This window comes from Amblyomma mixtum, chromosome 8, assembly GCF_055824585.1.
Source record: "Amblyomma mixtum isolate Tamu chromosome 8, ASM5582458v1, whole genome shotgun sequence".
Classification (NCBI taxonomy): domain Eukaryota; kingdom Metazoa; phylum Arthropoda; class Arachnida; order Ixodida; family Ixodidae; genus Amblyomma; species Amblyomma mixtum.
Window position 1 is genome coordinate 93,601,129 of NC_143019.1, and position 27,747 is coordinate 93,628,875.

General features: G+C 46.6%; 2 protein-coding genes and 1 pseudogene across 2 annotated transcripts in view; 1 reads left to right on the forward strand and 2 right to left on the reverse strand.

Annotated features, from left to right (window-relative positions):
• The window catches only part of LOC149333532 (uncharacterized), a 119,331-nt gene extending 101,003 nt beyond the window's left edge, over positions 1–18,328 (forward strand). Inside the window, exon 4 of the mRNA XM_089558708.1 lies at positions 1,808–18,328. Within this exon, the coding sequence (XP_089414834.1) occupies positions 10,451–11,464 (1,014 nt within the window). The 5' untranslated portion in view covers positions 1,808–10,450 and the 3' untranslated portion in view covers positions 11,465–18,328. The remainder of the gene's footprint in view (positions 1–1,807) is intronic.
• LOC149333538 (uncharacterized) lies at positions 13,397–14,197 on the reverse strand. Its single transcript, XM_089557749.1, has one exon. It carries the CDS (start codon positions 14,195–14,197, stop codon positions 13,397–13,399), a length of 801 nt encoding a protein of 266 aa, XP_089413875.1.
• Positions 18,329–22,721: 4,393 nt separating the features above from the next.
• On the reverse strand, positions 22,722–26,884 carry LOC149333539 (uncharacterized; annotated as a pseudogene).
• Positions 26,885–27,747: the final 863 nt, after the last annotated feature.

The following is a 27,747-nucleotide window of genomic DNA, read 5'->3' on the forward strand; positions in this document are numbered from 1 at the left end:
GACTGAGGGAGGTGACCCTCCCTCCAGCACTGGTTGAAGTATTTCGTAATGTGGGTGATCGATTGGTCATCCAGATTTTGGAGCATCGAGTTTGTGATCTGGTCTGCACCAGGTGCGGAGTTGGCGCGGAGAATCTGGAGGGCCGCTGTGACTTCCGTCGTGTCGAGGGCCTCCGCAGAGAATGCAGCTGGGGGTGCATGAGGGCACATCTTCTTTGGGATGGGACTGCCCGTAGCAGGGGTACTATGAGATCTTGGTTGGACGCACACATCCGCCCGGTGACCTGGGACGCGGCAGTTCGTGCACGCGTCTATATGCCCTCGGTAAGGTGTGCACCTGTGGAGGGCTCCTCCATAAAGAGCGGCGCTTGGGACTGGTCCAGCACGGAACGTGATTAAAATGGAACGCGTCGCGCCCATTCGGCGGGCGTCCACGATGAGGGCGTCTGGGTTGCCGCTGATGAGGTCTTGCAGGAGCTCAGTCGGGGTCACGTTCCAGTACGCATTGGAGATGACTCCGCGTACTGCTCCGTCCGGCGGGGCTATGTAAGGTGCGGCGGTGAACTCCTTGCCTTGGTGTTTTATGGCGGTCACCCGAACCAGAGCGAGCGCGTCATCTTTAAGGGGTGTGCTTATGGTGCATGTGTTGTTGAGTGGATGTACCCTGAGTTGGGTACGCGTTGGTTCGTGAAGCTGGGACGCCGCTTGGAGGATGGCCTCCCGTAGTAGTCGGGGTGGAAGCAGGTCCAGCTGCAGGTGCCTCGAGACCTAAAAATGATCTTGTAATCCGCGGCAGGAAGCGGCGACTGCTGCCACGAACGCTGCGCAGCTGAGCGCGTTGCTTTCAGGTGCGCCGACTTGTCAAGGGATGCAGGCTTGTGGGCACCGGTAGCAGAGGCTGCGGCCTCCTGGCTTAGGTTTGCCGAACGAACGTCCTTGGAGCGGGCAGCCACACCAAGGATGTGAGTCCAGTCCCTTGGGTCATAGTCTCGGGGGTTAATAACTTCTCCCTGAACCTGCACCTCCATGCTGGCGTTGGTGGCGGAAGCGTTCGTCCTCGAAAGAAGAGAGTAGCAGTAATGTGCTACAAGCTGGTGGTGGTAATAGCGAGTCTTCTCCGGAAGACCCGAGCGTCGTCGGAGGGCCCGATGCAGTGCAGGAACCCCTGTCACGAAGTGCATTTCCTGACCGTGACGACTCTGATCAAGCGGAGGCTGAACTGACCCGGCTGCGCGATAGCGCGAGCAGTACCGACGTGGATTCTCCAGAGTTATCATCAAACAGCAAGGGCGAGGAAAACTCGGCCAACGATACTGTACCATTGGTTGTAGACAACGACCTGGTATGGTGATATTTTAATTCTTTTGTGATTGTGCGTATATGGGCGCGCACTCTCCTTATAAGTTAGGAGAGGGGCAAAGTAATTGATAACACCTGTTCATTCCTTCTTTGTAACAGGGAATTAGGAGAAAAACGCTCCCTTCATTCTCACTCTAATTATTTATTTACTTATTCATTTAAAGGTCGGAAGCCCTTCTTACATAGCCTTGTTTTCCCGAGGAATGCCTCGTGGATGTGTTGTAGCTAGCTGACGCACTCTGTGTATTATTTGCAAGTGTAATAAATAGCATATGAGTGTTAACGCTTTGTCGTCCCTCTCTTTGATCCTCGAGCACGAACACCCCCCCCCCCCCACTGGTTAGCGAGCGCAGGCGCTGCAGCCTCGGTGCAAGTTGCAATTTCAGTGCTACCCTTAGTAGATGTCATTAAAGTGTCAGTTATTGTGGTTGTTTTCAATTTGTAACCAGGACAAACCACTCTACCTGGGCTCAAGGATCACGAAAGCCGCAAGCATCTTGCTCATCCTAGGCCACAGCCTTCGTCATGATGCCTCAAAAGAAGCAGCGGAGAGTCTTCTCCACTTAATCCGCTGCCACCTTCCAGAGGGTACAACATTACCGACCTCCAAGTACACATTTTTCAAACATTTGACAAACAGTGATGTTAAGAGGACAAGGCATTTTTATTGCAGTAACTGCTACGGTTATATTGGAGCAGTGGAAGAAGGCGCAGTGAGTGCAAAGCTGCCCATGCTTGGCGGTACAGGCAAGGGCGACATCCGCGGCGTTGGAGTTTGCAAACTGGAAAAGTAATCTAGTAACGTGGTACGAACAGCCGTCCTTTTAAGAAATTTTTTTTGTGCGTCTGATGAGAAGCTGTTGCTATTTCACAACAGAGTCACCAGAATGTCTTGAGAGTTTCTAATGAATTTTCTTCTGAGTTTCTTCTGCGTTTCTAAAGAAGGTTCGCCGCCGTTTTTCCGGCTGGAACTTGATGTGAGAGTTTCTTCTTAGTTCTTAATGGGTACCGGCCAATGTGTGTCTGGTGCTTTTCACCAGAAAATCAGCTATGTGTATTCTTTTGGTTTCTGGATGCTCTCTCTGTGTAGCTCTTTGTAGCTCTTTTTTCCCCTCCATCACTACTGTTGTCCTGGGTAGATCGCTTCATTTATTTTAATCAACCACTCCACATAAGACCCATCATTAAGGACGCCTTGACCAGCAGCAGTCCACTGGTTCATAACAGCTGCTTTCTGTTGAGTACTTATAACTTTCGTTGCTAAGTTACAAGCCGAATATGGTTTTTGCTAGCTGGGAATGTACTTAAGAGAACAGCTATAGCAGCTCAGTGCATTGCTGGCCAAACTTCAACACTTCTGGTCGCCAAGAAAGCAGATTTTAATGTCGAACAGAAACGAGCCACATGGCACCTTACCTTAAGAGGCCTCACTTTTCTGCCCTCGTTAGAAGTGCATAACTGTTATGATGAACAAATTAAACATTCACAGACTGTCAGTACATAATGGTGTGGTAGCAAGCAAAAATAATCGCATTTAAAGAATCAACTCACCTCGTGCTGCTTTGTGGCCCGCTGATCCACGGACTGCTCGTCTGTGTCGTACAATAACCAGATAATATACAGTCTGGGACAAAAGTCTCCGGACCACGTGTTCCTCAAACGAAGCTTATAACTCATCAGACAGCAGCGGCTGGAGACCGCACTTGTGGAGATGAAAGAACAAAAATTTAACTTTTACCTCCACAACTGTGGTCTCCAGCCGCCGACTGATAGCAGAGCTTATCGGCTTCGTTAAAGGAAAACGTGGTCCGGAGACTCTTGTCCCTAACTGTGCATGATACTTGCCCTAGACACAGAAATGTTTACTTAACTAAAGGTACTACGTACCCAAGGCCATAGCGAAGTCCTCCGCAGGTGCGGCGGGACCCGCCGTCGCGACGTTCGTCCGCTCGCCTGAGTGCACAATTTCCATATAATCGCTCAATACACGCCCAGGGGTCACAAACACTATCGTTTACTAAAGGCACATACCCAAGTTAAGTTCAGGTGCGACGGCATTCGAACAGTTCTTCATTTGCCATTCCGCTGCCAGCTTGCCCCGGCGCCGCCGCTCCATTCTTTTTTCCGTACCTGTGCAGTATAATTTCCAGATAATGCGCATAATAACCCCAACCCCCGTACGCACAAATGCTTTCGTGACTAATGACTTTTACCGAAGTCTAACAGTTCCGCTGATGAGGGCGGCTCGCCAGTCTTCCACAAAACATCTGTTATTTTGCCACGCAGATCGTTGATGGCGTTCAGCTCCGTGAGGAGACGCATCCCGAGGTTGGCATCGACTAGAGAGCGTACCGGGTACACGTCCCATTTGCGTTCGCTCGTCCACTTTACTAATTATGTGAGTCATGTTGCACTTTTAGTGCACGAAGCAACTCAAAAATAGGAACACGAATATTTGCAGCCCACGTGGTTACTACACGATTCACAAAGAGACTCAACGCCTTCGCTCAAAACGCTCGCAACCCTCACACGGCGCCGCTCCGAATTGGCTCTGACTACGGCTTTCGCGTCCGACTCGGCCGCGATTGGCCATCTAGCCAGTCACTGATGTCACGATATAACTTTGAATCGGGTGACGAAAAAGATTCCACTTCGAAAATTTTCAAACATCAGGACCGCTAGAAACACCCAAATAATATTATGCTTAAAGCATGGAGCAAGAATGCACTAATGCGCACGAATGGCACGACTGCCAAGGTCCTTGTGGCTTGTGGCTTGCAGCTTGGATGCGCAGCGCAGCGACCGTGCCCCTGTTCATGGACGTTGAAACCTAGTCTTTAGAAGTAAAAATATAGTAAAAAGGAGAGTCGGTCCCCCTCGTGATCACGCCACGTAATAGCAAGCGGTGATATCTAGCCCCGCAGCGTGCGCGGATTAGCGCGGCACACTAACTGTAGATCAACCTCCTTGTTGTAGACACCCACGCCACGGGCCGTGTAGACGGGTGAACTAAAACATACCAGCACCAAAACATAAAGGACGACTCGGAGAGCGAAAAACGGGGGAGAGAGCAGCTTCACGAGCACTTGGCTTGCGAAGGCTGGTTGCTTGGCGTCGCGCTATATTAAAAAAATTAAATTGGTTTTCGAGGAAAGAAAATGGCCAAGTATCTGTCTCACATATCTCGGCAGACACCAGAACCGCGCCGTAAGGGAATGGAGGAAGGTGGGAGTGAAAGAAGAAAGAGAGAAAAAGGTGCCGTAGTGGAGGTTTTCCCGAATAATTTTGACCACCTGGGGATATTTAACGTGCATGCACTGACATCGCACAGCACACGGGCTTATTTTAAGGCGAAAGCCTTTAATGCCTCATACTGTCATGACCAAGGAATGTTAGCAAGTGTGTCCGCGTTTCGGCGCCACTAAAAAAAAACAAACAACTGTGCTGAGGCTGGAAATCGAACAAGGGCCTTTGGCATTTTAAGTGTAGACGCTACCAGTCCGCCACTAAGGCTCAGGGTTTGAGTATGCATAAAGGCGAATCTAGTGAATGCACGGGTTTCATAAATAAAATAAAAATAAACAAAAATAAGAAAAAATAAAATATGAAAAAAAAAACAGTGCGCCAGGAGACTTTCCCCTTGCAGCACTTTAGAGAGCCAAAGTGCCCCCTGAATTTTTGTGCTTGTTGTTCATCGAAACGCGGCCGCCTCGGTCGGTTTTGAACCCGGGTACCCCGGCTCAGTAGACGAGCGCCTTAACCACTGAGCCACCGCGGCAGGTTCCCTCCTCAGTTGCCTCCATGCCTACCGTGCCCGCTGTGTGTGTCACTATATGTTCCGCATCGATCGGTTACACACGAAGTGCATTTGCTGCAGCCGATTTCCAAATGACATTTTTACATGCAAGGTCCAATTAACGTTTCCTTTTCTGTAAATGAGCATTCCTGTTGGAGCATTAATTAAAGTTGGTAGTTTCGAAAACAAAGCACCATTTCAGTCATTGCAGGTCATCGGCCTGCAATGGAACAGCATATGCACGACATTAACTGTTTTGAAAATCATTTCTAGTGATATATGTTTTTTAAGTACGTACATTCTCCAGAAATCGTCAAGCAGTAATAGTGATGCACATGCATTGCATGCAGTAATCGTTGCTAATAGTTCCTTTCCGTATTGAACAGCTCAGTTTTCACGTTGAAACACACAGTGTGCTCTCATACATGACATGATGGGGAAAACACATCGCACTTTCTGTTGACTTTTCTCACCGTGTTTACACATTACCAACTCAAAAGAAAATTTTTAGATTTTCACAACAAGGAAACAGTGTGAAATGTCAATTGAAAGCCTGGTTTTAGAGTGATGCTAAAACACATGAGGTATTGTGTTTCTGTTGAGTTCCTTGTTCCTCATTAGGAAAACACAAAGACCAAACCAGAAAGTCGAAACCCATTTTCATAAGGGGTACGCAAGCAGCAGGAGGGACCGCATTTCAATTCCATCGCGCGTATCTCCGCAAACAAACAATTGGAATGATCAGACGTGGATTCGTTTCGGTCATGTACCCGCTGTTGTTACCAAAATGTTCAGTCTGCATCTAAATTGTCACATTTGCTATGGCCAAGGAGGCATCCGACAGCACAGATGAGAAACTATTCGAATGCTCTCCCGTGATCTTGTGTTTCAACAACACATTTTACTTTCGTTTTTCTAACACGCAACACCATGCTGCGTTTGCCCAACAGGGAACCAGCAACAAAAACTACATCTGTGAACTGCGAGTGTGGCACTCACCGATGTTGATCGTTCGCTTTGTCGAAGAATGGTTGCCTATTCCCGGTTGGTTGTTGCAGTCGCTAATAGTATAGCACACACGTAGATTAACACGAGGTGAACCCCCACGCACAATTTCTAGGCTTCACAGGAATAAAACGGGTGGATACGACACTTCCAGAGATCACACTCTGCTTCGTCGGCAGCCCTGGGTCCCTGCGTTTGCGGGAATGAGGCTCTCGGGCTGCAAATTATCAGCCCACAATGGCGTCGGCGGTAGGCTGCGCTCGAGTAAAACAAGCATAGCTGCACCCAGGTATCGAAACAAATCGTGCGTACTCTTTCAGCAGGAAGGCCTCGTCCCAAATGAAGAAATATGACAGTGGCCCCTCACTGCCTACAGGCCTTGCAGTGGGAAAGCCCAATTCCCCTGCAGCTATCTTTTTTTGAAGGGTTGAGGAGGCGAAAATTCCACCATCGGAATCGCTTCCAAAATGCTCCATTTCACTGTAGAGGAACCTGAATGAAAGATAGTTTGAAATTCAGTGCGTATGGTAGACTAGCAATTAATGTCGGTTTCTGACAATTGCTCTTTCGGTTATGTTTAAAAGGTGACATCATGTTGCAGTTGTTGAGAATGGGCAGTGCTCAATAATTTTATGCATGGATTGAAACCAAAAGTAAAGTACTTAAACGAAATTTTGCCCTCTGCATGGCATCGAAATCGATCATGCGTCTTATTCACCGCTACCTGGTAGTCAGCAATCATGCAAGCCTCTAGTGGGCCTCATTATTAAGAAGGTGTCAGTGAACTGAACGTGCCAGTATTCTCATATAATAAAGAGTCTAACATGTAATGCGCTAGTCTAACATGTAATGCGCTTATTATGAAAAATCCGGGCGCTAACAAACAACGCATCATAGCGAGCAAGCAATGACTTGCTGAATGAGCCCTTGTAATTCCTATCTGCGCTTCCTGAATTTGCAGGGCATTCTATTAATACGTGCTTGCATTCGAGGGCTCCAACACTGTGGCATCTGCCACTTCTCCTTGAAGTCTGCCGCAATGTGCAGAATAAATTTAAATGGATATACTTTCATATATCAAACTGAACTGCGTTGGTCAATCATTCATTGTCCTTGTGAAGCATTCCAGAGCACCATCTCCAGTAACAACCATTGCCTGCTGAGCACAGCAGCAGTAACATAATATAACGAAATTTACTTTGAGCCACTCATCTGCTGCCCGTCAATGCCTTACATACAGTGGCTTTAGCACGTCCCATTGCGCCTGGCAGACTGTCGCCACAAGGGAACATGTGGTGGATCATCCCACCAAAAAGTTACAGGGAAGCTCCCATGGGCTTTTTTTACCCGTCGCCAAGAACCTGCCAAAGCAATGACAAAAATGTTGAACAGCATAGATATTCACTTAACTGTGAAATTGATTTATACCCGTGTGACATGGGCTTTTTCAACGGCAGTTCAGTTAACCCTCAGTTGAGTATTTCAACTGTCGTTGATTTCAACTGGATTCGCTTGCTGTTACACGAGCACTTCGCGTTCAGTTCAGTTAGCACACTAACCACGTGACGTCGCCTCTAAAGCGAAATGAAAGTAAAGAAAAACAGCGTATACATTTTTTTGTGTGTAGTAAATGATCGTCTTGTACATATTCTTTCCTATAGCGACAAATTTTGTGCCTTTTTTTTTTTGCTTTTGGGCAAAAATTTGCGTGACGATGTCGGTTCGTAGCCAAGACTATCCGATGTGGGTCGGTTCGCTGGTCATCGTCGTTTTTTTGTGTTTTCTCACTTCGACTGCTCTACGCACGCGCTATATCTACCTGTGTTTAATGCGTCTCCAGTTTTATTTGGAGTGTTTTCTTAGTTTGCCGCAATACACTGAGCCAAGACAATCCACTACAGGAAACCTTTTTATCCGTTGGACGCCATCTTGTCAGTTGGCCGTTCAACTGGGACCCCCGATCTCAGTCGAACTCAACTGCCGTTGAGATTTGAACGGCAGTTAGCGCTGCCGTGTAACACTACTAACTGCCGTTCAGTTCAACTGACGGTCAACTGAACTGCCGTTGAAAACGCCCGTGTAACAGGCGTATTACATACCACCGATGCACTCTTTATCCTCGATTATTTACAACAAAAACAATGCTCAATACTATGCAGCATGAACTTGTGAAACAGGTCAATTCAGCAAGCATTCTGCTATGACATGGTCAGAACTAAAACTGTTATAGGCAGAACATGCGAATACAGTTTACCATTTTTCTAGCAACGCGGGTTACCTGATTGCCATCAGCCACTGAAATCGCACTCCTGAATCTGGTCTCATGCACAGTTATAGAACTTTGCATCAGATCCAGGAGTGTGTTGAATGTCCGAGGCGGTATCCCGAGAAAGCTTTCAATGATCTGGTCATCATGCCTTGATGTAGGCGCATAGGCCTGCACCACCTTCAGCTTGTACCTCTTATTAAGCCTAATTACGATACCTGCCACCCTCTCGTTAATCGTACTCCTCTATGTTGCCAGCTATATCCTGATTTATGAGGAGTCCCACGCCTAGTTCTCATCTGTCCGCTAATCCTGATAGCACAGTACGTGCCTGAGAGCAGTTCGTTCAAATAAAAATGTCTTTGTGTCACTCGAATTTTTTTCATTCTATTACCCTTTAAACAAACACGCTTCACAAAAGTAGTGTAGTATTTACAAAAGGCCACATTCTCTCGCAGTTTGAAATCATGCTTTTTTTTTTATTTCGCAAACTTGCCATAAGGCATACTAAAAAAAATTATGCCTTCATTTTGTCAGCCAGACGAGTTCATTTCAGAACACTGCAAAACGCAAATAAAATGCACTGCCAGACCGTTACCTTTGTTCCCATTGAATGCAACACTTGCTGCAGTAATCGCCTTCATTTGCATCGGCGCCAACAGCTGGGCCACAACTGCTGTGCATTCGTCGGCGGAGGCTGTGTTGCCTCTTTCATGTCGCGGGCTGTTGCCGTCGAAAGGGTTGTCGATAACCATGGTCATGTGCGATGCCATAGCCCCCAACACTTTCGAGCTCTTCCTTCAGCGATTACAGCACTGCTGAGCCGGCGCCATAAAAACATAAAAGAAAATTTCATGAATATCACGTTATCCTTACATATTTTCTCCGACAACTACACTAAATACTAACTTCACGCCCAAAAATCCAAATCCGTTACGAGATTTTTCCTTGTTGAAAGAAACAATTTTGCTGTAGCGGCATATTGATGCGACAAGAAGACAGCTTGCGTGTACAGAACAACTCTTTTGTGTCAGCTGCCTTGCCTTTGCACCACTTTTCTTTAAGATTCTCCCAGCATTTGTGAAGCTGCTGACTGCTGTGTGGCCACACGCCATGCCGACTGTTGAACTGCTGCTCAATCTCTAGCCACGGTTTCTTCTGGTTGACCGGCACTGCATCTGTCCGCTTGTTTTCCGATCCACTAGGTTGATCAATATTCCTCTTTCCTACGTAAAATTGATTTTCTTTTTCCTGCCATTGCAACAAGTAATATACTACTAGGCAGGCAAAATACAAAATATATACGAAAACAGCTGTTTTCAAGGAGAGAAAAAGAAACAAGTAGCTCCAAACAATGCACGAGCGAAAGCGGCGGAGAAAAACACACACAACAGTTTGGACTGGATTGGATCTGAACAACCGCAGGTGTGGCCAGATTGAAAATGACGATTGGCTGAATATAGAATTTGTGCTTGCAATTTTGCATCAAGCTTCGCGAACACAAGAATGAGAGCTTAATCTTTGTTTACAGTCTCTGGCAGCTCCTTATTTAGGAAACAACGTGCAGTTAAGTGCTGAAATAGTTGGTAGCCTCGTTCTCAGGCATACTTCTCTGCACGGTAAGTGGTTCTTTCATAAGGTTTCTACAGCTGTATCAACTCGACCCAGCCTAACCCTCACGGAGACGAACTCCATGGGGGCCACTACCGCATCACTCGCCGAAATCTCTGCCTGGGCCAGGGTCCGGCGGACGAAGATGGCTGCCTGGGAGGGTCCAGGGGGGTAGCTGTCCTCCAGGCATGGGTCTGCCGTACAGGTAGGCAGAAGGCAGGAGGTCCTGCTGCCATAACAAATGTAGCCTGGTAGGTGGAGCTTGTCCCTCGGCTGGTAGACCTCCTGAAGAGCCAGGACATCGTATTCCTCCAGCCGGAGGCAGTCGTTAAGCTCAGAGAGAAGGGGGCATAGTGCGCGGCAGTTTCACTGGAGGACCCGTGGTCTGGGAGTCATCCGTGAAAGACTATAGCCATGGTGGTTCGCCTGCTGCTGCGGCCCCTGAGCCAGGCTGGATGGTTGCAGGGGGAGCAGCCGCGTGAGGGTCTGGAGTGTCACTGCCAGGTTCCTGGTGAGCTTCTCCAGGTGACTGCTCAGGGAGGAAGATCGACTGCCCTGGGGAGGAGGGGAGGGGCTGCCAGCAGGGACTCTTGGTGCGGGGATGGAGGAAGCCGCCCCAGGTGGCCTGGAGGAGAGGACCTGGGCATAGGACCGCTGGACTGGTTCAGCCCGGATTTAGGCCTGAATGGCCCTCCTCGAGACAGGCTCAAGAGGGGCAGCTACGACCACTGTGATGCTGCGTCTTTCCTCCTGCCAGCGGGGGCAGGCGGGGTTGTTGGCAGCGTGTTGGCCACCGCAGTTGGTGCAGCGGGGCTCCGCGGCGCCACACTGGGCTGTGGTGTGTGGGTTGCCGCACCGCCTGCAGCGTGGTGTCTCACGGCAGCTGGCCGTCACATGGTCCAAGCGACTGCAGTGCCGACACTGGATGGGCCGTGGTCGAGCGGGACGGACCGGGAGCCTCAGCTTGTAGAGGGCCACGTGAGGGGGTGGTACAGGGGCATCAAATCGGACATGGAGGGTCCTGCCCTGTCCCCGATGTACCGCCAGTATGGGAGTTGGGGCCTCCAGGGCAACAGGGAGCTCCTCGTCTGGGATGTCAGCCGGGACCCATACACAAATCCAAATGATGTGGTCTTGTCTGCTGCCCTGCGGGGCTGGTCCTCCATGCCCGCCAGGGTAGACATGTTGAGCAGGTCAGCTAGGCACTCCGGGGAGCCCGCGTCCATGGCCACGATATTCCGCTGCTCGTTTACGCAGACAGAGACTACCCCAGAGTGGGTAGAAGCCTCTGCCACAATGGCAAAGCAGCACTGGCTCGAAAACGTGCCCTTGGATGCCCGGGGCCAGAAGAGTACAGTACCGGCGATGTTGGGGGTACTGCGCAGGTGGAAGCTGCAGGCAGTGGGGTCCGTGGGGTTTCTGCCTTGATTGTTGCACACTCCATGGCTCCTCCTGGGGTCCGTAGTCAGTAGCAGGCAGTCTGTCCTGGTGGCCCTCATTCAGGATGGCCTGGGATGCAGGTGAGGGTCTATCCCCAAGTGGGTGGCTGGTGGGAGCCTGGTCCAAGATGCCAGGAACATTGCTATTTTCGCCCCCTCGATGGGCAGTTAGTGCTGAAATACAACGTAAACAGTGCGACGAGCATAGTAGACAGTCGGAAGGGTCTCGTAATTAAAACAGTGCAAAACAGACAGTGGAAAGTAAGGTTAGCCGCAGATATGAGCCCTTAATCTTTATTCATTGCACTCGGGCTGAATGTAGCCATCGTACGCAGCAAGTTCGAAACCGTCGAACTTTATTTTGCTGTCTCGGTGGGCAGTTGCTGTCAAAATACGGTGAAAGCAGCCCGGCTATCATAGCAGACAGTGCAGTTTCTCGTAATTAAAACAGTACTTTCGCCTATGTCTTTTTCATAAAATATACTTCTTTAATCCATTCCTTTAATCCACACCATTCCTGAAAGAACCTTTTCACCGTACCCAGCTACATTTCATCTCGCATCGGCCATCAACTCCTTTCTGAAGTGCCTTCGGGTCTTGGAAGTATGCATAATGAATCAGACAATTTCAAGCTTTGTTCCATATCAGTTCTCCATAAATTGTTTTGATTTCAACCAAACAAATAAAGGAGCCGTTGGAAACAATCATTGTCCATGCACTTTGGTAGTCTTCTAGTTTACCAAAACTGGTCACTGCTGAACTATGGCTTCGAGAGTTTCACTATTCCCCCAATGACTTTTATAATGTCATCAATGTAAGCAAAAAGCTCGGTGCCCAAGTTCCCGGTCAGAATCTTGAACACTTTCATGCGCTGAATCGCACGTTCAGCATGAACACGAGTGGCTGCGATGCTTTGACTTTTTCAGCTTCACGTTTTGTAAGTTGCTTTCTCGTGCTTAGGAACGGGGGACGCACCATTGTGATGCTCAAGGCAGAGTTTGTCTATCAAGAAACCTTTATCCACCATTACACTATCAGTTTAAGGCACAAAATGTAAAACAATGATATGAGCATCATTACCAGACGCTGATACTAGCACTTGTAAGAAAAGTATAAGCAAGAATATGAGCACCAAAATTGCAAATTAGCTTAATCATGGAAGTTACATGCCAGCAGCAAGCATTGGTGCGCTTTTATGAGTCTCGCGGCAAAATGAATACATTCATTCATCAGTTACATGCCAGTTCAACACCACATTACCAAACGCTTCACCGCACAAAACAGGCGCAGTAAGCAAAAAAGTATTATTTGAGACACAATGTAATACTTACAAACATGTAAATATGCTACACACGGTGTGCTGTGGCGAAATTAAAACTGCGTCATCGCGCCCAACGCTACCATGCACAGTCAGCTTACCTCCCCCTGTACCCTGTTTCGGCGATGCCGAGCAGACCGCTGGGGATCCAAAGGGCGGAACAGGCAGGTTCTGGGACGGCATTGCTTCGCGCAGAAGCCGGTGCCTTTTTCATCCTGTCAACAATCATCCTTCGCTAGCTGCACAAGTGATGCATGCGCGGACGCAAATGTGCGCCGCAACTTTGGCCGCTACTCACTGAACAGTTTAGCGCCAACTCCATACACGAAACCTTGTTCGCTGAAACGTTTGCTGCACACACGAGAACGAACACTTGCAGCTGGACTAGCCAAGCTTCTTGCAGCTTCCTGTCTTTCGGATAGCAGTATAAGCTTACGCCTGGTTCCACCGCATAAGTCCGGCATTTGTTGACAATTTCATTGACAGAGAGGACACTTTTGGGAACGTTGTCGCCGGATGCTGCCGACAAGGCATTCAGGGAGCACAGGGGGACAGTTCAGAGCCTCACTACTTCCAGCTAGCCCCATCGCATGCTAGGAACCATCACGCCGCTGCCGCCGCTTCCAGGGACCGTTCAGGGTGCCTTCCAAACCAAAGGCCACCAGCCAAACAGTTTTTCATCCTGAGACTGGGTGGCAGCTCGTTAATCAAAAACTGTATGGGCCACACTGATGATGAAGAGGATTTGAAGACGGGGCTTCCATCTGTGTTGAAAGTTAGCGTCAGGTCCATCCAGTTCAGCCGATCACTCTGGCGTAGCTCCCTGCAAATGCTGCCACTTGTGATGTCTGTCAGGGTCGTCGTTGCTCTTTCAACATCTTCTTTCAAATTGACAAGGTTGTTGTAGAGAGCAGCTTTTGTTCTTGCTATCAAAGTCCTCAGCTGCTCCTTTAAATCCATAATAACAAAAAAATTCCCTTTCGCCTTCAGGGATCTCACATCACTTGCCAGGACACAGGCAGAGCACTTCATTTTGGATGTCCCACTCACTGGCTTGAGCAGGTTGCCACAGACGCGACAGTAAAAAAAATGCTTTGCGACCCGCTTTGCTCTTGAAGCCCATAGCTTCCTAAACAAGTGTTTTGAATGCGGAAGCACATTTCCTGTAAAGCCAAAAAGGCCGTCAATGAGAGCCAGCAGATCATCCAAAGCAACCCAAGTAAGCCCGTGAGCAACAACAAAGGCCATAATCATTACAATTGCGGCTGCCTTGGTTGTAGGGCCAGGTAACGTTGCTGAATCTAAATCAGCAAAGCCAGATGCCAGGAGCTCATTTTCATCCAACAATGAATCTAGGCTTTCGGCTTCCTCAGATTCTTTGCCACTTGTGTCGTCGTCCTCCATGTTTCACTGTCACTTTCATGAGTTGGGATGTCCTCATCAGCCCATTCAGCATAGTCACCTGAAAGTGTAGATCTGGAGCTCGATGGCGACACATGCCGCGGTTCATAAGTAGGTTCAACTGTGCGCTCAGTCCCGGGGATGCCCTCACTGGCCACTTTGGTTGTGTAGTCGGAAACGGGTGATGCCGAGGGTGACGCTGTGTTCGCTGTCAAATTATTCACACTGGACGACGGCTGCGCCAGTACACGGTCGCATTCCTCCACGTGTTCAGTGCCACTTTCAAGGGTGCCCTCATCGATCCTTTCAGCACTGCGCCCGTCGGAAGGAGCAGATGTCGAGAGAGATGGCCCTGTGTTCGCTGTCGAACTGCTGGCACTGGATGACGGCTGCGCCGGTACACGGCTGCATGTTCCCGTGTGTTCATCACTCCCAAAGGGGCCCTGTAGACGCCTTCAACACAGTGCTCACCTGAAGGAGCAGACGTCGAAACTGACGACCTTTTGTCCGCGGTCGAACTACTGGCACTGCATGATGGCTGCGTCGATACATGAGCGCGTTCTGAAGGAGATCGCCTCTTGATGCTGTCTCCCGGGCAAGAACTGCTCGTTTTCGCTGCTTTTTCCAGGAATCCGTGGACTTTGGCACAACAAATGGTTCATCTTTGTCAAGATAGCGCTTACATGTCTTTTTAGTTGGACTAAGACTCATTTTGTTGCTTGCTGGCTTAATAACAAACGCAAGCGGTTCTGGTTGCAGCAACAACGGTAGCGACAAAGGAAAGAAAATGACGATAAACACAAAGTTTGATAAACACCAATGTGTCAAATTGGATTGGATGTGGGGCTTGTCTCTTTATAAAGGGTGGACATTACAGATCAGATAATATGATTATGATGTGTTGGCTAAAAACTAAGCAGTTTGTTGTCCCAGGCGAGGTGGTTGAGATAAATGATAAACATTTATTTGTCTGCCTGTGGATCCGCGTCGTGGTCCTTGCCTTGCAAGGCACTAATTTTTGGTTTAAGTGATTCCTCAGGACAATAAAATGGCGCATGTTGGCTCGAGCCTGTATGGTGACGTCAAATGAATACTTCCTATAAACAACGAAGCTGCATCTGTGTGAGGAGCAAACACCTCTGCAGTGTACTGCTCACACATCAGATTTAAGCGTAGCTTGCGTCAGACACGGCCAGCAATTTATGCTAATACTCTACTCCCAAAATCGCTAATGCTTTGTGCGGACGCTATATAATGCTCAGCAGCTATGCGGTGCTGCTTAGTTTTCTCACTCTCTGTAAGACGGCTACTCACCATGGAGGCATTAAATACCTCGGCTGACAAATGTCTGGTGGTGGCACTGCACGATAAGATAGTAATGCTCTCTAAAACTTGACAATTCCCAGAGGCAACATGACAAAGTTCATTTTGCAGTATTATTCTTTTAAATACTGCTTGAAATGTCTGTGCTGTGGGGTTATCATTGGGGCCGCTATGTGTTCTGATAGGCCCAAAAGAAGTTCAAGATGGTCCTGGCAGATTTTATATGCTCTAATGTACTTCAGTGCTTTTTTTTTTTTTACAAAACCAGCAAGTTATACAGGGCAACCAGAGTTTTCACACATATTATAAAGCCCAGAAAACCTGTCTTGCGGTTTGTCTTAATAATTTTATGCCTGTTTACAGGCTGTCTCAAAGAAGAGTGGTACTGAGTCACAATTTCAAACATGTTTTGTATTTCTGTTGCATTTTTTTCATTGATTGGTTTTTTTACAATCACTCTCTTACATGCTTCGGGAATTTAAAGCATCAAATATGTCATTAACAAGAGTTAGGAAAACGCTTGTGTTTGCTTGCAGTTTGCAAATCCTTGCAAATACAATGCTTTGCACTCGGACGAACCTTCATTGGTTGCCTGCGCCACTCAGTTTGCGCCTTTCTTAGTTCATTTAAGTATTTCATGTGTGCAAAAGCATTCCTTACCAGCTTGAGCATGTGACATGGATATAGGAATGCTGCCACTGATTCTTGGTTGGCGGGATTTGGGAATGTTATTTTCAGGCAGGGGATGTCTCTAAAACTGTAGCCTAGCTCTTGAAGATTTACAGGCACACTGTCACAAGTTAAAGAGACAAAGCCTCAGTATCGCGTGCACAGAGCAAGCCTTGCATAACTAAATTTGCCCATTGCCCACCTTCTAGCCCATCACCAAGAAAGTACCCGGGTGGTACCTTCCATTTACCACTGATGCAAACTGCCATTATTACAAAAGCAGCCTTTGCTTGTGGTAAACAATTGCCATCAGCTCCTGCATCGATATAAACGAAGCCTTCAAAATGGGCACTGCTCCAAACGCCTTAGAAGCACTAATTACACCTGACACGTCATTTTGACATATATTGCCAAAGAGCTTGCTGTCTGCAGCTCCCAGCTGGTGTTGCATAATAAATTCTTTGCATAAGGCACAACCTTTCTCAGCTGATGCCTTCTTGTTTTGTATTTCTTTTCCACACGATGCGCCGATAATGCCTTCAACATTACTGCAGCCGGGTGGTGAATTTTGCTGCGTACCTTACCCCTGCTTCCCGAGAATATGGATATGTTCTGAAGGCTGCCTGTGTCCTCCTTACCGTCCGGAACCTAAGATCTCAAAATTTCATTGACAGAGAGGACACTTTTGGGAATGTTGTGCCAGGACGCTGGCGGCAAGGCATTCAGAGAGCACAGGGGACAATTCATGGCCTCGCTACTTCCAGCTAGCCCCATTGCATGCTAGGAACCGTCACGCCGCTGCCGCCGCTGCCAGGGACCTGTTCACGGCATACTTTTGCGGCACAGTTGGTGAGGTTTCCTGGCAGTGGCAAGAGCCAGGCATTTCAAAGGAGGAAGTCTCCAGGCAGGCACGACAGCAGCAGCACCATCCATGTCACAGAAGGTATGGCACTGTATGTGGTAAGTTAATCGGGAAGCATTCACTGTGCCGTCCCTCGTAGCCGATATGCTGTTTAGGGACATTCAACTCTCAATTTCACATTCAATTTTCTTTGACCACATGCAACGCAGCTCTATATAGTTCACCTGCTTGATAGCATTACGGCATTGGAAATGGCAGGGTTCAGTTTGGCGTAATTATTTAGTACTGCTAATATTTTAAGAAACGGCCTTGCACCACGCGGTGCTTAACCGAAATCAAAGAGTTGACGAAGAAAAATGCAGGTAAATATTTCGTCCCATGCAACACAACAAAACAGCTAGCACTACGGCGCACGACGAAGTTCGACTGCTTGAAAAATTACCCGTTAGCTCCGTGCATGTTAAACAGCACCTACCAAAATGTCTTCAAGATATACTCTTCTACTTACCGGTACTTTTTGTTAAGGTTGTCCATTTTCAGACGAACTTGCTTCACTTCTGCATACCTGACGAGTTGCGCGTTCAGGTCTGCTGTAATCGCTGCACATATCTTGGCGTTGCGTGTCGTCCCCCGCATGTGGCACAGATGATGCAGACCAGCACGAGCATTTATCACACGTGGACGCCTACACGGACGCCGACGCGCTGCCTTCGTCCATGGACGCCGTCATCTTCTCGGTTCACGAGCCAACCGAGGTTGCCAAGCACGGTTCGTGATAACCACGGTTAGTGACGCAACTGCGATTTGGTCCGCCATGTAACATACGCTAACCACGGTTACGCGTAAAGCGCTAACCGCGCTCAGCCTCATCAGTTCCCCTTCCAATTATTTTTGAAAGCACATTAATTTCATCATCATAGACCTTTCTTCGTTTCCTTTTTGCATTGTCACTAGAGCCAGCAGCACATTCGGTTGTGGATTCTGCATTGCTGCGGCTGTGAAGCCTGCATCGCTGTCTCCAGCACCGATGTCTGTGCATGTTGATTCTTCTGCATACATGCTTGAGAAAAATCTGCTGTGGTGTTTAAGCACTGCCATTGGTATAGTCATCAGCTGGCGGCGGCTCCAGGTTACCTGAAGTCCTGAAGACATACAACGAAGCAAAGCTGCTCAACACTGTGTACTGTGCGATGTCAGTGCACGTTAAAGAACCCCAGGTGGTCGAAATTTCCGGAGCCCTCTACTACGGCATCTCTCATAGCCTTAGTCGCTTTGGGACGTTAAACCCCCATAAACCAACTAATGTAAACTGTGTGCATGCCTCCCATTTCCTCATTGTATGACTTTGTGGTGACCATTTATAAAACTAGAACTAAGAAAGAAATATTTTACAACATTTTACAGGGAAAGCATCCCATTACACCCCATGTTACTTTTAAGTGATCGAGCACTGGTTGACATGTCATGTATTTTTAGGTTTCTCAAGGAAGCCAGCATTTTAAACAAACTCTACGTATAAAAAGCTTCACCTTTAACAAAAACTCTAACCTTGCGTTTGGCGCATCATAGCCTCAGTTGCTTTTGCGCCATTAAAATCAATATAACTAACTAACCTGACAGATTCTTTGTTATGGTAGACTGATGACTGTCCCAAATCTGTAGCTGTAGCTTTCTCATGCAGTATCTATGCCATTTCTTGAAAGACTGAAGGGCAAAAGGAACAAGTATGAAAAACACACATAAAGGCTGTGACTAATAAAAACCACTTACAGATTAATGGTGACAAAATGTTTACTTTTTGTAGTACGTGATGCTGGACAGTGAATAGAGATCAGCATACTTACGGAGGGCCAGTGACTGTGTCCTTCAGAAACAGCAGTCAGTAATAAAAAAACCATATGGTAGCACCGTCGTCGCCATCAAAATGGCCTTTGTCATCTGCTGCTGTAGCACCACTCTTGGGTGTGGGGTCGCGGGCATTGTACAACCTTCGGAATGTATCATGCAGGTACTTCCAGCAGGCCTTCATGTCAGCAACTGCGAAGTGCAGATTATACTTATAACCACGCAAGTATGCTGTAACAAACAGACAATGCTTCATGCATTAATTAGTTAGGAAGCAATGATCACAGTACAAAAACACAGTACAATATATGACTCCGCAATTGCATATGCACTGGTCGCCGTTTCGGTGTCGTAACGCTATTCTCCGTCATGTCTAGCTAGTCTAGGTAGCTCCAGGATGTCATCAAGTTCAATGCAGTGACGGCGGGAGATAAGCACGCTACTCGCTGAATCGTTCCCAAGCGCTCGTATACATTCACATTTCACGAATTGCTGCCACCCGAAAGACTCCATATTTTCACAATCCGCTGAGCATCATAACGCAAACATGCTGACAACGTTCTAGCTATGAATATCAGTAAATAAAGACATGTGATCATGCAGGATCAACAAATGTCAGCGCATGAAGTTTACGTGAAAGAAGCGACAATGATAGTGGAAGGTTTGTGACTCACCGGTGGACCTGACGGACGCTGTGATGCGGCACCAGGCGACATTCCTGCGCTGCTGCGACTTATTGAGCGCATAGGACATATCCCACAGCACCCTTTCCTCTTCAGCCTCATTGAGGAGCCTTTCATGAGATTCTTGCATACCTGCCATGGTGAGGGGTACGTTGGCTGCTGCTCCGCTGTAAAAAAAAAAAAGCGACTATCGCGCGCTGCGACTTATAGTGCGTGTAGGACATATCCCACAGCACTCTTTCCTCTTCAACCTCATTGAAGAGCCTTTCATGAAATTCTTGCACACCTACCATGGTGAGGGATGGAGCAGCACATCTGCAAAAGCACGTGCTTTGGTGACACCGTAGTGCACAGAAGGAACACCAAGTTACCGTGTGCCAAAATTTTTTTTTTTACTGGCATAGTAGTGTGTAATTTCTTCCAGCGGCACACAGCTTTGATAAGAAAGCCTGTCGCCCTTCCATTACGATGCTGGTACCACAGCTGAGTAAAACACATTGCAGGGCTAGTTGGTGATGCATTTTCTTCAAATTTGAACAGCGCTAACTTTTCAGACAAATACATAGATAGACATGACAGGACGGGCGCTGACTCCAACTATGTTTATTGACACGTATTTTCGTTGAACGTATAAGAAAGACCACAGTGAGCGCACTCTCATTTCTATCTGTGTATTCGTCAGAAAAGTTGGCGCTGTTTAAATTTTAAGAAAAGAAAACGGTACCATAGCGTACCGTTTCTTTGGCTGCGCATAGCAGCTTCAATGGTGCGAGCACACACTTTGACACTAAAGCCGTCTGTCTACATGACTACTAAGCTATCGATGTTTTCATTTTGTAACCCCTGGTAGGCCGAATATGTTTAAGTGCAAGCGCACAGTGGTGCAGTGGTGGAACTGCTGCGCCAATTGCACCAAACTGCGCCAAATGGGAAATCCTGCTACATGCTGCTACAAAATCAGTTTTTTGCCTACTTTTGCGCCACGCCTGCGCCGAAATATCTCATTTCCGTGAAACTCATTTCTGTGAAACCAAAACTGATGTCTGCCGGCAACACTTCTGGCAACGCATCTGCCGGCAGCCACATCGCCATCGCTGCTTTGCAACCGAAGGTGAACAAAGGGACCACTGTCAGCGCACTGCCTGTGTGGATGGACACTTCACGTCTTCGATGTCTTTGTCAAAGCTGAAAGGCAACAAAACTTATGACTAACTTATATCGGGCAGAAAATCCAGCCGCCATTCCTATGACACAAGGATTAATCAGAGCGGTGAAAGGATCGCGGAAGCGTCAGCTGCAACGGTCGGAGGCGGATGCAGGAGATGAGACCCGTCCAAACCAGCGAAACAAGACTGTGATGTACAGGACAAAGACACCCAGAAAAGAGGTCAGAATGAAGAGAAGGTACAAGAAGAGATCAGACTGGCCAGGAATATGATCACCAATGCTGAGCTGCTTTTCACAAAAGGTGTCAAGTCTAAACATTTTGTAGACGTTGAGAGTGGACAAGCCCTTCTGAAGAATGGACAGGAAAAGCTCGCAGCGGCACTGTCTAAGCTGGAGTGATCAAGAAAAGAGAAGAAATAGTACCTGAAAGTTTGTTTTAAGAACGGTATCATTTTTTATAGTTCTGTTGAGCATCTCGTTATGTCGCTCTTCTGAATAGAAACGGCAGTGTTTTTAGGAGAACCTCCTGTTTTGCTTATTTTCGGCTCTTTTTAAGGAACCAAGCACTTTAAACTGCATTTGGGATTGAAGCTTGCTCTTGCATGGCTGTGGTTGCTAAAAACGTCTGAGCAAATGGCTGTTCCAGAAATACAACAAAGCTTCTTTATTTAAAATAACTGTTTTTTGGCATGAAGTTTTGGTACGAAGCTTTTTTTTTGTGCTACAAAAGCTCGAATTCTGCTACAAAATGCCATTTTTCCTGCTACAAAACTTAAAATTGCTGCTACAAACTGCGATTTCTTCTGCTACAAAAGCTGCTACAAGAAGCCAGTTGCCAGTTCCACCACTGGTGGTGTTTGCAGTCTTACAGCTGGGACATCCGGCTTTCGAATATCATCTGCAGGTGTTGCTGTTTCAGCCTGCGGCTTGCAAGACAACTGAGTTCACACTCTTGCCATTTTTAGCAGCCTGGAAAAAGGGAATGCAGAGATATTGCGGTGTTATGAAAATAAACAAAGTCACTATGTGAGGTCGTATAGTTAGGGCTCACCTCCTGCACCTTCCTTATGAACCTGCTCAGCTGCACTGCCTTGGGCTGGCAGTGTGCGGTATGACCGAGTTGCTTTCACTGCTTTCGTTCAACCTGCAGAAGTGGGTTTATGAGTGCAATTTCAGTGGATACATCTTGGACACAAATGTGAATTGCAGCAATAACAGACACTGATAAAGTAATGTGGCATTCTGTGGCTATCTTGCATGCTGTAGGGAAATGTATTTGTAAGTTTCCTTACCTTCTTCAGGCGAGGCCTAACCCACTGGCAAGGCAAGTCCTTTGGAGCTGGCTTACCAATATTGACTTGTGTTTAGAAGTCAACAGCGAAGCAGACTGCTTGCTGCATGGCTACAATTCCGACCTAGCCCCTGAAAAAGTTCAGAGTAACAACAGTCATCAGAAATATCATTGGACTTGGAGCGTTTTTTTGTGAAGTTGTAAAGCTGAAATGTAAGGAGGATGTTATTACTGCATTGCAAGCACTGCACTGTTGGCATTGCTAGTGGAAAGCGTTGAGAATTGAAAAATGGACTCTGTCAAGTGCTGCAAGGTTCTGTTTACACTTGCCATCAAAACGAACTTCTCTGTCTTCTCTGGCCAATCTGCCATTGTAATGATTCTAGTGCTGCTAACATTCAATATTATTGATTGTTTTTGCTGAGCAAGATAACAGCTACGTTTTGCATCTCATATCATTTGCCTCTTTTGAAGCTTCTGAGGCAGAGAGAGGCACTGCAACTTAACCCTTTATATCCCACGGGTGGCTCACAAGGTAAACATTGCTGAAATTGATATTTTTCAACAGATGTGGTTCATAGGAAGATCAGTGAAAAAAGTGAGAATGATCGCTTTTCATTTTTTAGGAAATTTTATTGTGCCACAAACAGTGCAGCTTGGATTGGGGGATAGAAATCCCCCGAAAATTTAGAAGGCATGAAATTTCTGAAATCAGTTGATTTTTTTCTGTGTCTGCGCACAAATACACAGAGCACTTCTTGCAAAAGAACCTTGTGCGGCTGGTGCATGAGCCCAACTTGCACATGGGGGCCAACATTGTCATGCCACACAGAATGTTCAGCATGATGTGCTCTCTTTGAAACAACTCGAGATGCTGATCCCGATGTGTTGAATGAACTGTTCGGTGACTCAACAGTCGCAGGATCATCACCTTCTGTGTTCAATCCAGTCATGCCCTCGAGTGATCGTATCAGGCCAATCGCCACCCTGAACTTGAAGTCCACCAGCTGCATATCTGCTGATTTAGCTTCACGATAGAGCAAAAAAGCGTTCACAACCGCAAGATCGAAAAGGTGGAAGCAAATCCTTTTGTACCACTTTAAGTCGTTTCTGTAAAACTACAAAAGCACATCTGCTTCGTCAACTCCGCCATGCTTTGGTTGTAAACCCTGATGAGGTTGGGCCTCTGTACATCCACATAGGTCTTCGTCTTTCTATCGTAGCGCCTGCATGTGTCAAGGGGTTCAATGCTGTGAATGTTTGATGTGGCATTCACTGTGCGGTTGTCGTTCCAGGAACAGATGACAATTCCTGTGCTCTTTTCTGAGCGGAAGTCCAGTGATCCTCTCGGTGCTTTTTTGAGTTATTTTTCTGTTTTCAGAGGGCAGTTCCTACATCTTGTTTCTCTTATGTGGCAGTTGCTCCCCGTCCTCTTGTTTTCATTTCATTTAGAAGCTCGATGGAAGCGAAGTTGTTGAAAAAGACTTCTGCTCCCGGAGGGCAATCCTGAATGAACCTAAAAACGACCTTCCCGCTTTCGCCGTCTTCCAGGGTGTTCGGTGGGTCGTGGATATTAGGTTGTCACCATACATGTGAAGTTGATGTACATATTCAGACCGGCCTGCCAGGGCCCAAGCTTTGTAGCCCCATTTTCTAGGCTTACTCTTCACATAAACCTTCAGAGAATGTCTGCCCTTGTAAGGGGCAGACATTCTTATCTACAGCAACGCAGGTTTCAAGTGTGGCAGCTTGAGAAAATGTGTTTTTTAGGCTCATAAGCACATGTCGTACCTTTAAGAGACAGTCATAACCTTCTGCTCCCTTCTCGCGCACTTCATGATTGTTTGCTGCGTGAAGTAGGGACATTATTTCGTCACACCTGTTTCTTGTCATGCAGACGCTGACATCCACTTGACGAGTGTTCACTGACCAGTACATCCTTCTAAAAGGAAGGTTAACAACAGACATTTACAGGACAATGCCAATAAACTTTAAGAAACTGCTAAATTTTACACCCCTAAGGGTGCTAAAAAGGTGCTCCAGCAATATGCACCCTTTGGTGCACCTTTATAACACCCTTATTTTACTATACACACCATCACTGTCTAAAAGAGTGCTATTTCTCCAAGCATCCTTCATTTTGCGTAGGGTGTAGAAAGGGTGTAAGAAGGCTACTTATTATGACCATATATTTATGTATACATTGCCTTGCAAGGCTTGTGTGTACCAGAGATAAAACTGAAAAGCGGCAGCCACAGATAAAGGACTGCCATTTAACAATGCATATCTTTACATCTAGTTGGCAGTTTTTTTTCTAAACACAAGTGTTTCCCTCAAGCAGTTTTTAGGATCGTGTAAAAACTAGCCGTCTGCCAGAATCACTTACGCTGAACAACTCATAAAACAATTTTCCCTGGATTATATCTCTTCACTGTTGTGATATTTAAGGGCCTTGCATTTATCTTCTGGCATTATTTTAAAAAGCAATATAATCTGAGGACAAAATCTAAAGTATAGATGAGAATGGATGAAATCTATTTCGATAAAAATGATTTTATTCGTCAGAAAAGTGAAGCATAAAAAGTGGAAACAAGACAACATATTACATTACAAGCATTCGCAGAAAAACTAACGCCTTGTAATGGAGGAACATGTGATAATGAAAAAAAGTAAGTGCAATGCATGCGTAGAAAGCGAGAAGTTTAGAATTTCAAATGATGAAAGCTTAAAAATTGCTGTCTTGGATCTTCACAACGAAAGTATGAAGGCACCAAATATGGGAGGAGGTTGATAAAAATTAATTGAGAAATCGGTAAAGTAATGAGCGACGTGCATTCAAAACAGTGCGTCCCCTGTGCTCTTGCATGTACATAACTTCTGTGTTAAAGTTGGGCACAGAGTTTAAAACTTTATCATCTTGAGTTTTAGACACAACATAGACGTGGAAGTGCTCATCAAAGCAAACAGTTTCAAGCAGTCTCCCCAACAGCAGCAATATCTTGTTGATGTAAAATGGAGTTGATGGAGTTGCACAAAACTTGGCAGGAAATCATTAGGGACATATTTCATAACAACATATCCGGCCTCGTATGTCTTCCCATCCATATGAACTGAGCTTACAGTGTAGGAATGAGTAGTTTCAGGGCTATGCTCAGAAATGAACTGCTTGATTTTTTAAGGGAGCTTTGCAAAAATGACAGGCAAATATCTAGTTGTCTCTGATGTTGTTTTCCTGGCCTCCACGTCATTGAAAAACACAAGTATTGGTGCCTTACAGCCAAGCTATTGGCGAGATTCTGAGAATTGTGTATTCTCGGAGCTATGTCCTTAAAATATTAATGTTTTGCTTCAAATCGCATTGCCCAAAGCCCAGTCAAAGGCCCAAAATTTTCAATGCAAGATGGATAATGAATTATGTAGTGCATCTTACAAGGCAAAGTCACGGCTGGAAACAAGGCCTTGAAGTCCGGAAGAAAGAACTGAATCTTCCTCCGCAAGTAACCAGTCAATGAAATAGAATTTTTTGGGTACATTATTATGTCTATGATTTCGTGGAGAAGCAAGTACAAATTTTGTGTTCCAATGGCACACACTCTCCAACGAAAAAGGTTAGGTGGTGAAAGAGGCAGAAATTCTCTGAAGCTTAACCTTTCATGGTGGCCTTTCCTTGCAAAAACTGCTTTTGGATGGCTTCTGGCTTATTTCGCATATCCCATGGATCATACCTCCAATGAGCAATTGATTTGTTCAACTGGTCAAGAGAAAAGGAACCTTGTGAAATTAAAGAGGAAATGTTGTGTTTAAGCGCAAACTGTTTGACACCTTCATGCATATCGTGCATAACATCAGGGTAAAGTTTTGCACTGGATTGAATCCCTGACTAGTGATAGCACACGCTTGCTTAACTCCATACAGTAGTCCAGTTGGCAGGCTGGCGTTCAGCATTCTTACGTGGTGGTGGTGTCCTGCTGGTGTGCGAGAGAGAGAGAGAGAGAACAACTTTTATTTAGAAAGCCTGCAGAGTCGGTTAGGCTCCCTCCAAGCAGGGAGGACAAGCTTTTACCGCGACGCGGCCACTACGTCAATCTCGTGCGTTGTGCTTCTTGAGGTCTTGTTACGTCCCTCGCTACTTCCGCGGGTTCGAGAGGGCCGCCGCCCCCTTCCTGGGGGTGCCGCCCCCCTCTCCTCGGTTTCGCTCGGTCGCTGCCTCTCGAAGGGAAAAATCACTATCCAGACATTAGTACATGATTTCATGGTGAAGTGCCATGCAGAACCTTCAAATTCTACCATGACTGAAACTTTGCTGAAAGCCACCAGTCCTATAGGTAGAAAGGTTGTCACCGGTAAAGAAAAAGATGGACCCTTTCACATTGCTTTCATTAACAAATATGCCATCACTTCCCAAACTGTTAATATCTTCAAGCAGTGGTGCAAGAATTGTAGTCATGCTGTATGTTTTCATATGTTTGTCTTCAACCAAAAGAACCAAGTGAATATGTGACAAAGTTGATTGTAAACTTTTGCTGAAATTAAGCAGTGAGAAGTACACTGCCATAAGCTTATGCTTTCCTCATTTGCTGCAGACTTCAAATTCATCACTGTACAGTTAGTTGCATGCAAATCTTAGTGCCATCAGCAGCAAAGTACGTATGTTCACGAAAAGCATTTCCATCAAACACGGAGCACAAGTGGGTACTATGTTTCAAGTATCCATCGAAATTGTCTGAAAATGAAGGCTTTTCCAGAATAAATTGGAGGACTTTGCACAAGGGCACATACTGCATGCTATCAGCCTTCCCATTTTTCCTTCCTAACACCACAGTACGGGGTTCAACAAGTGACAGATGCATTTTACAGTATATAAACCTGCCATGCCGTGCCACTCGCATCTCCAGAGATAACTTGCTTTAGAAAGTTTCGATCACTGTTGACTCACTGCAACAACTCGGCAGAAACAATCATCCGTGTCTCCATTTGCACAGGGCTCAAAATTTTTGGTGCGATTTTTGCACACGCCTTCCGCATTTGCAAATCTTCAACGATGATTTCATGAACTTGCGCTTTCGGAATCTCCAACTCTTGTGCAATCATACGGACACTTAAACGGCGATCAGTGTTCAATAAAACATGGACAAGATCGACATTTCTATCTGTAACCGCCGTCGACGGACGCCCAGACCGTTGCTCGTCGTGAACGTCTTGCATCATTGCCATATGCTGTCTTGATAATGTCGAAAGTCTCGGTAGGTGACTTACCCAGTTTAAAGCAAAACTTCACCGCGTAGCGCTGTTCCAAAGTTCGCTCCATGCTTTCTTCAACGCAGCAACGAAACGGGTACATGCTCAAACACGTTCACTTGCCTTGTCTGCTCGAAGCGAACTGAGCTTGTCGCATTGTGGAGCTGAAGGTTCCCCCTCTTTCCCCTGAAACCGGTTTTGCAATCTAGCGCATGCGCGCGCCACGCCGCGACTTGTCTCATTACTTTCAGGACACACCCTGTATATGCATCAAGACATGATCAACACAGGAACACAAATAAAAGTGCACAAAAAAAAATTTGAAATGGATAAACACCTGTATCTGAGATCATGGGTTCTTGGAGACAGAAGGAACACACAAAACTCACACAACAGAGCTCTGTTGTGTGTGTTCCTTCTGTCTCGTCTTTAGCGCTGTAGATAAAACCAACTCGCCCAGCATATTGTATTGTGG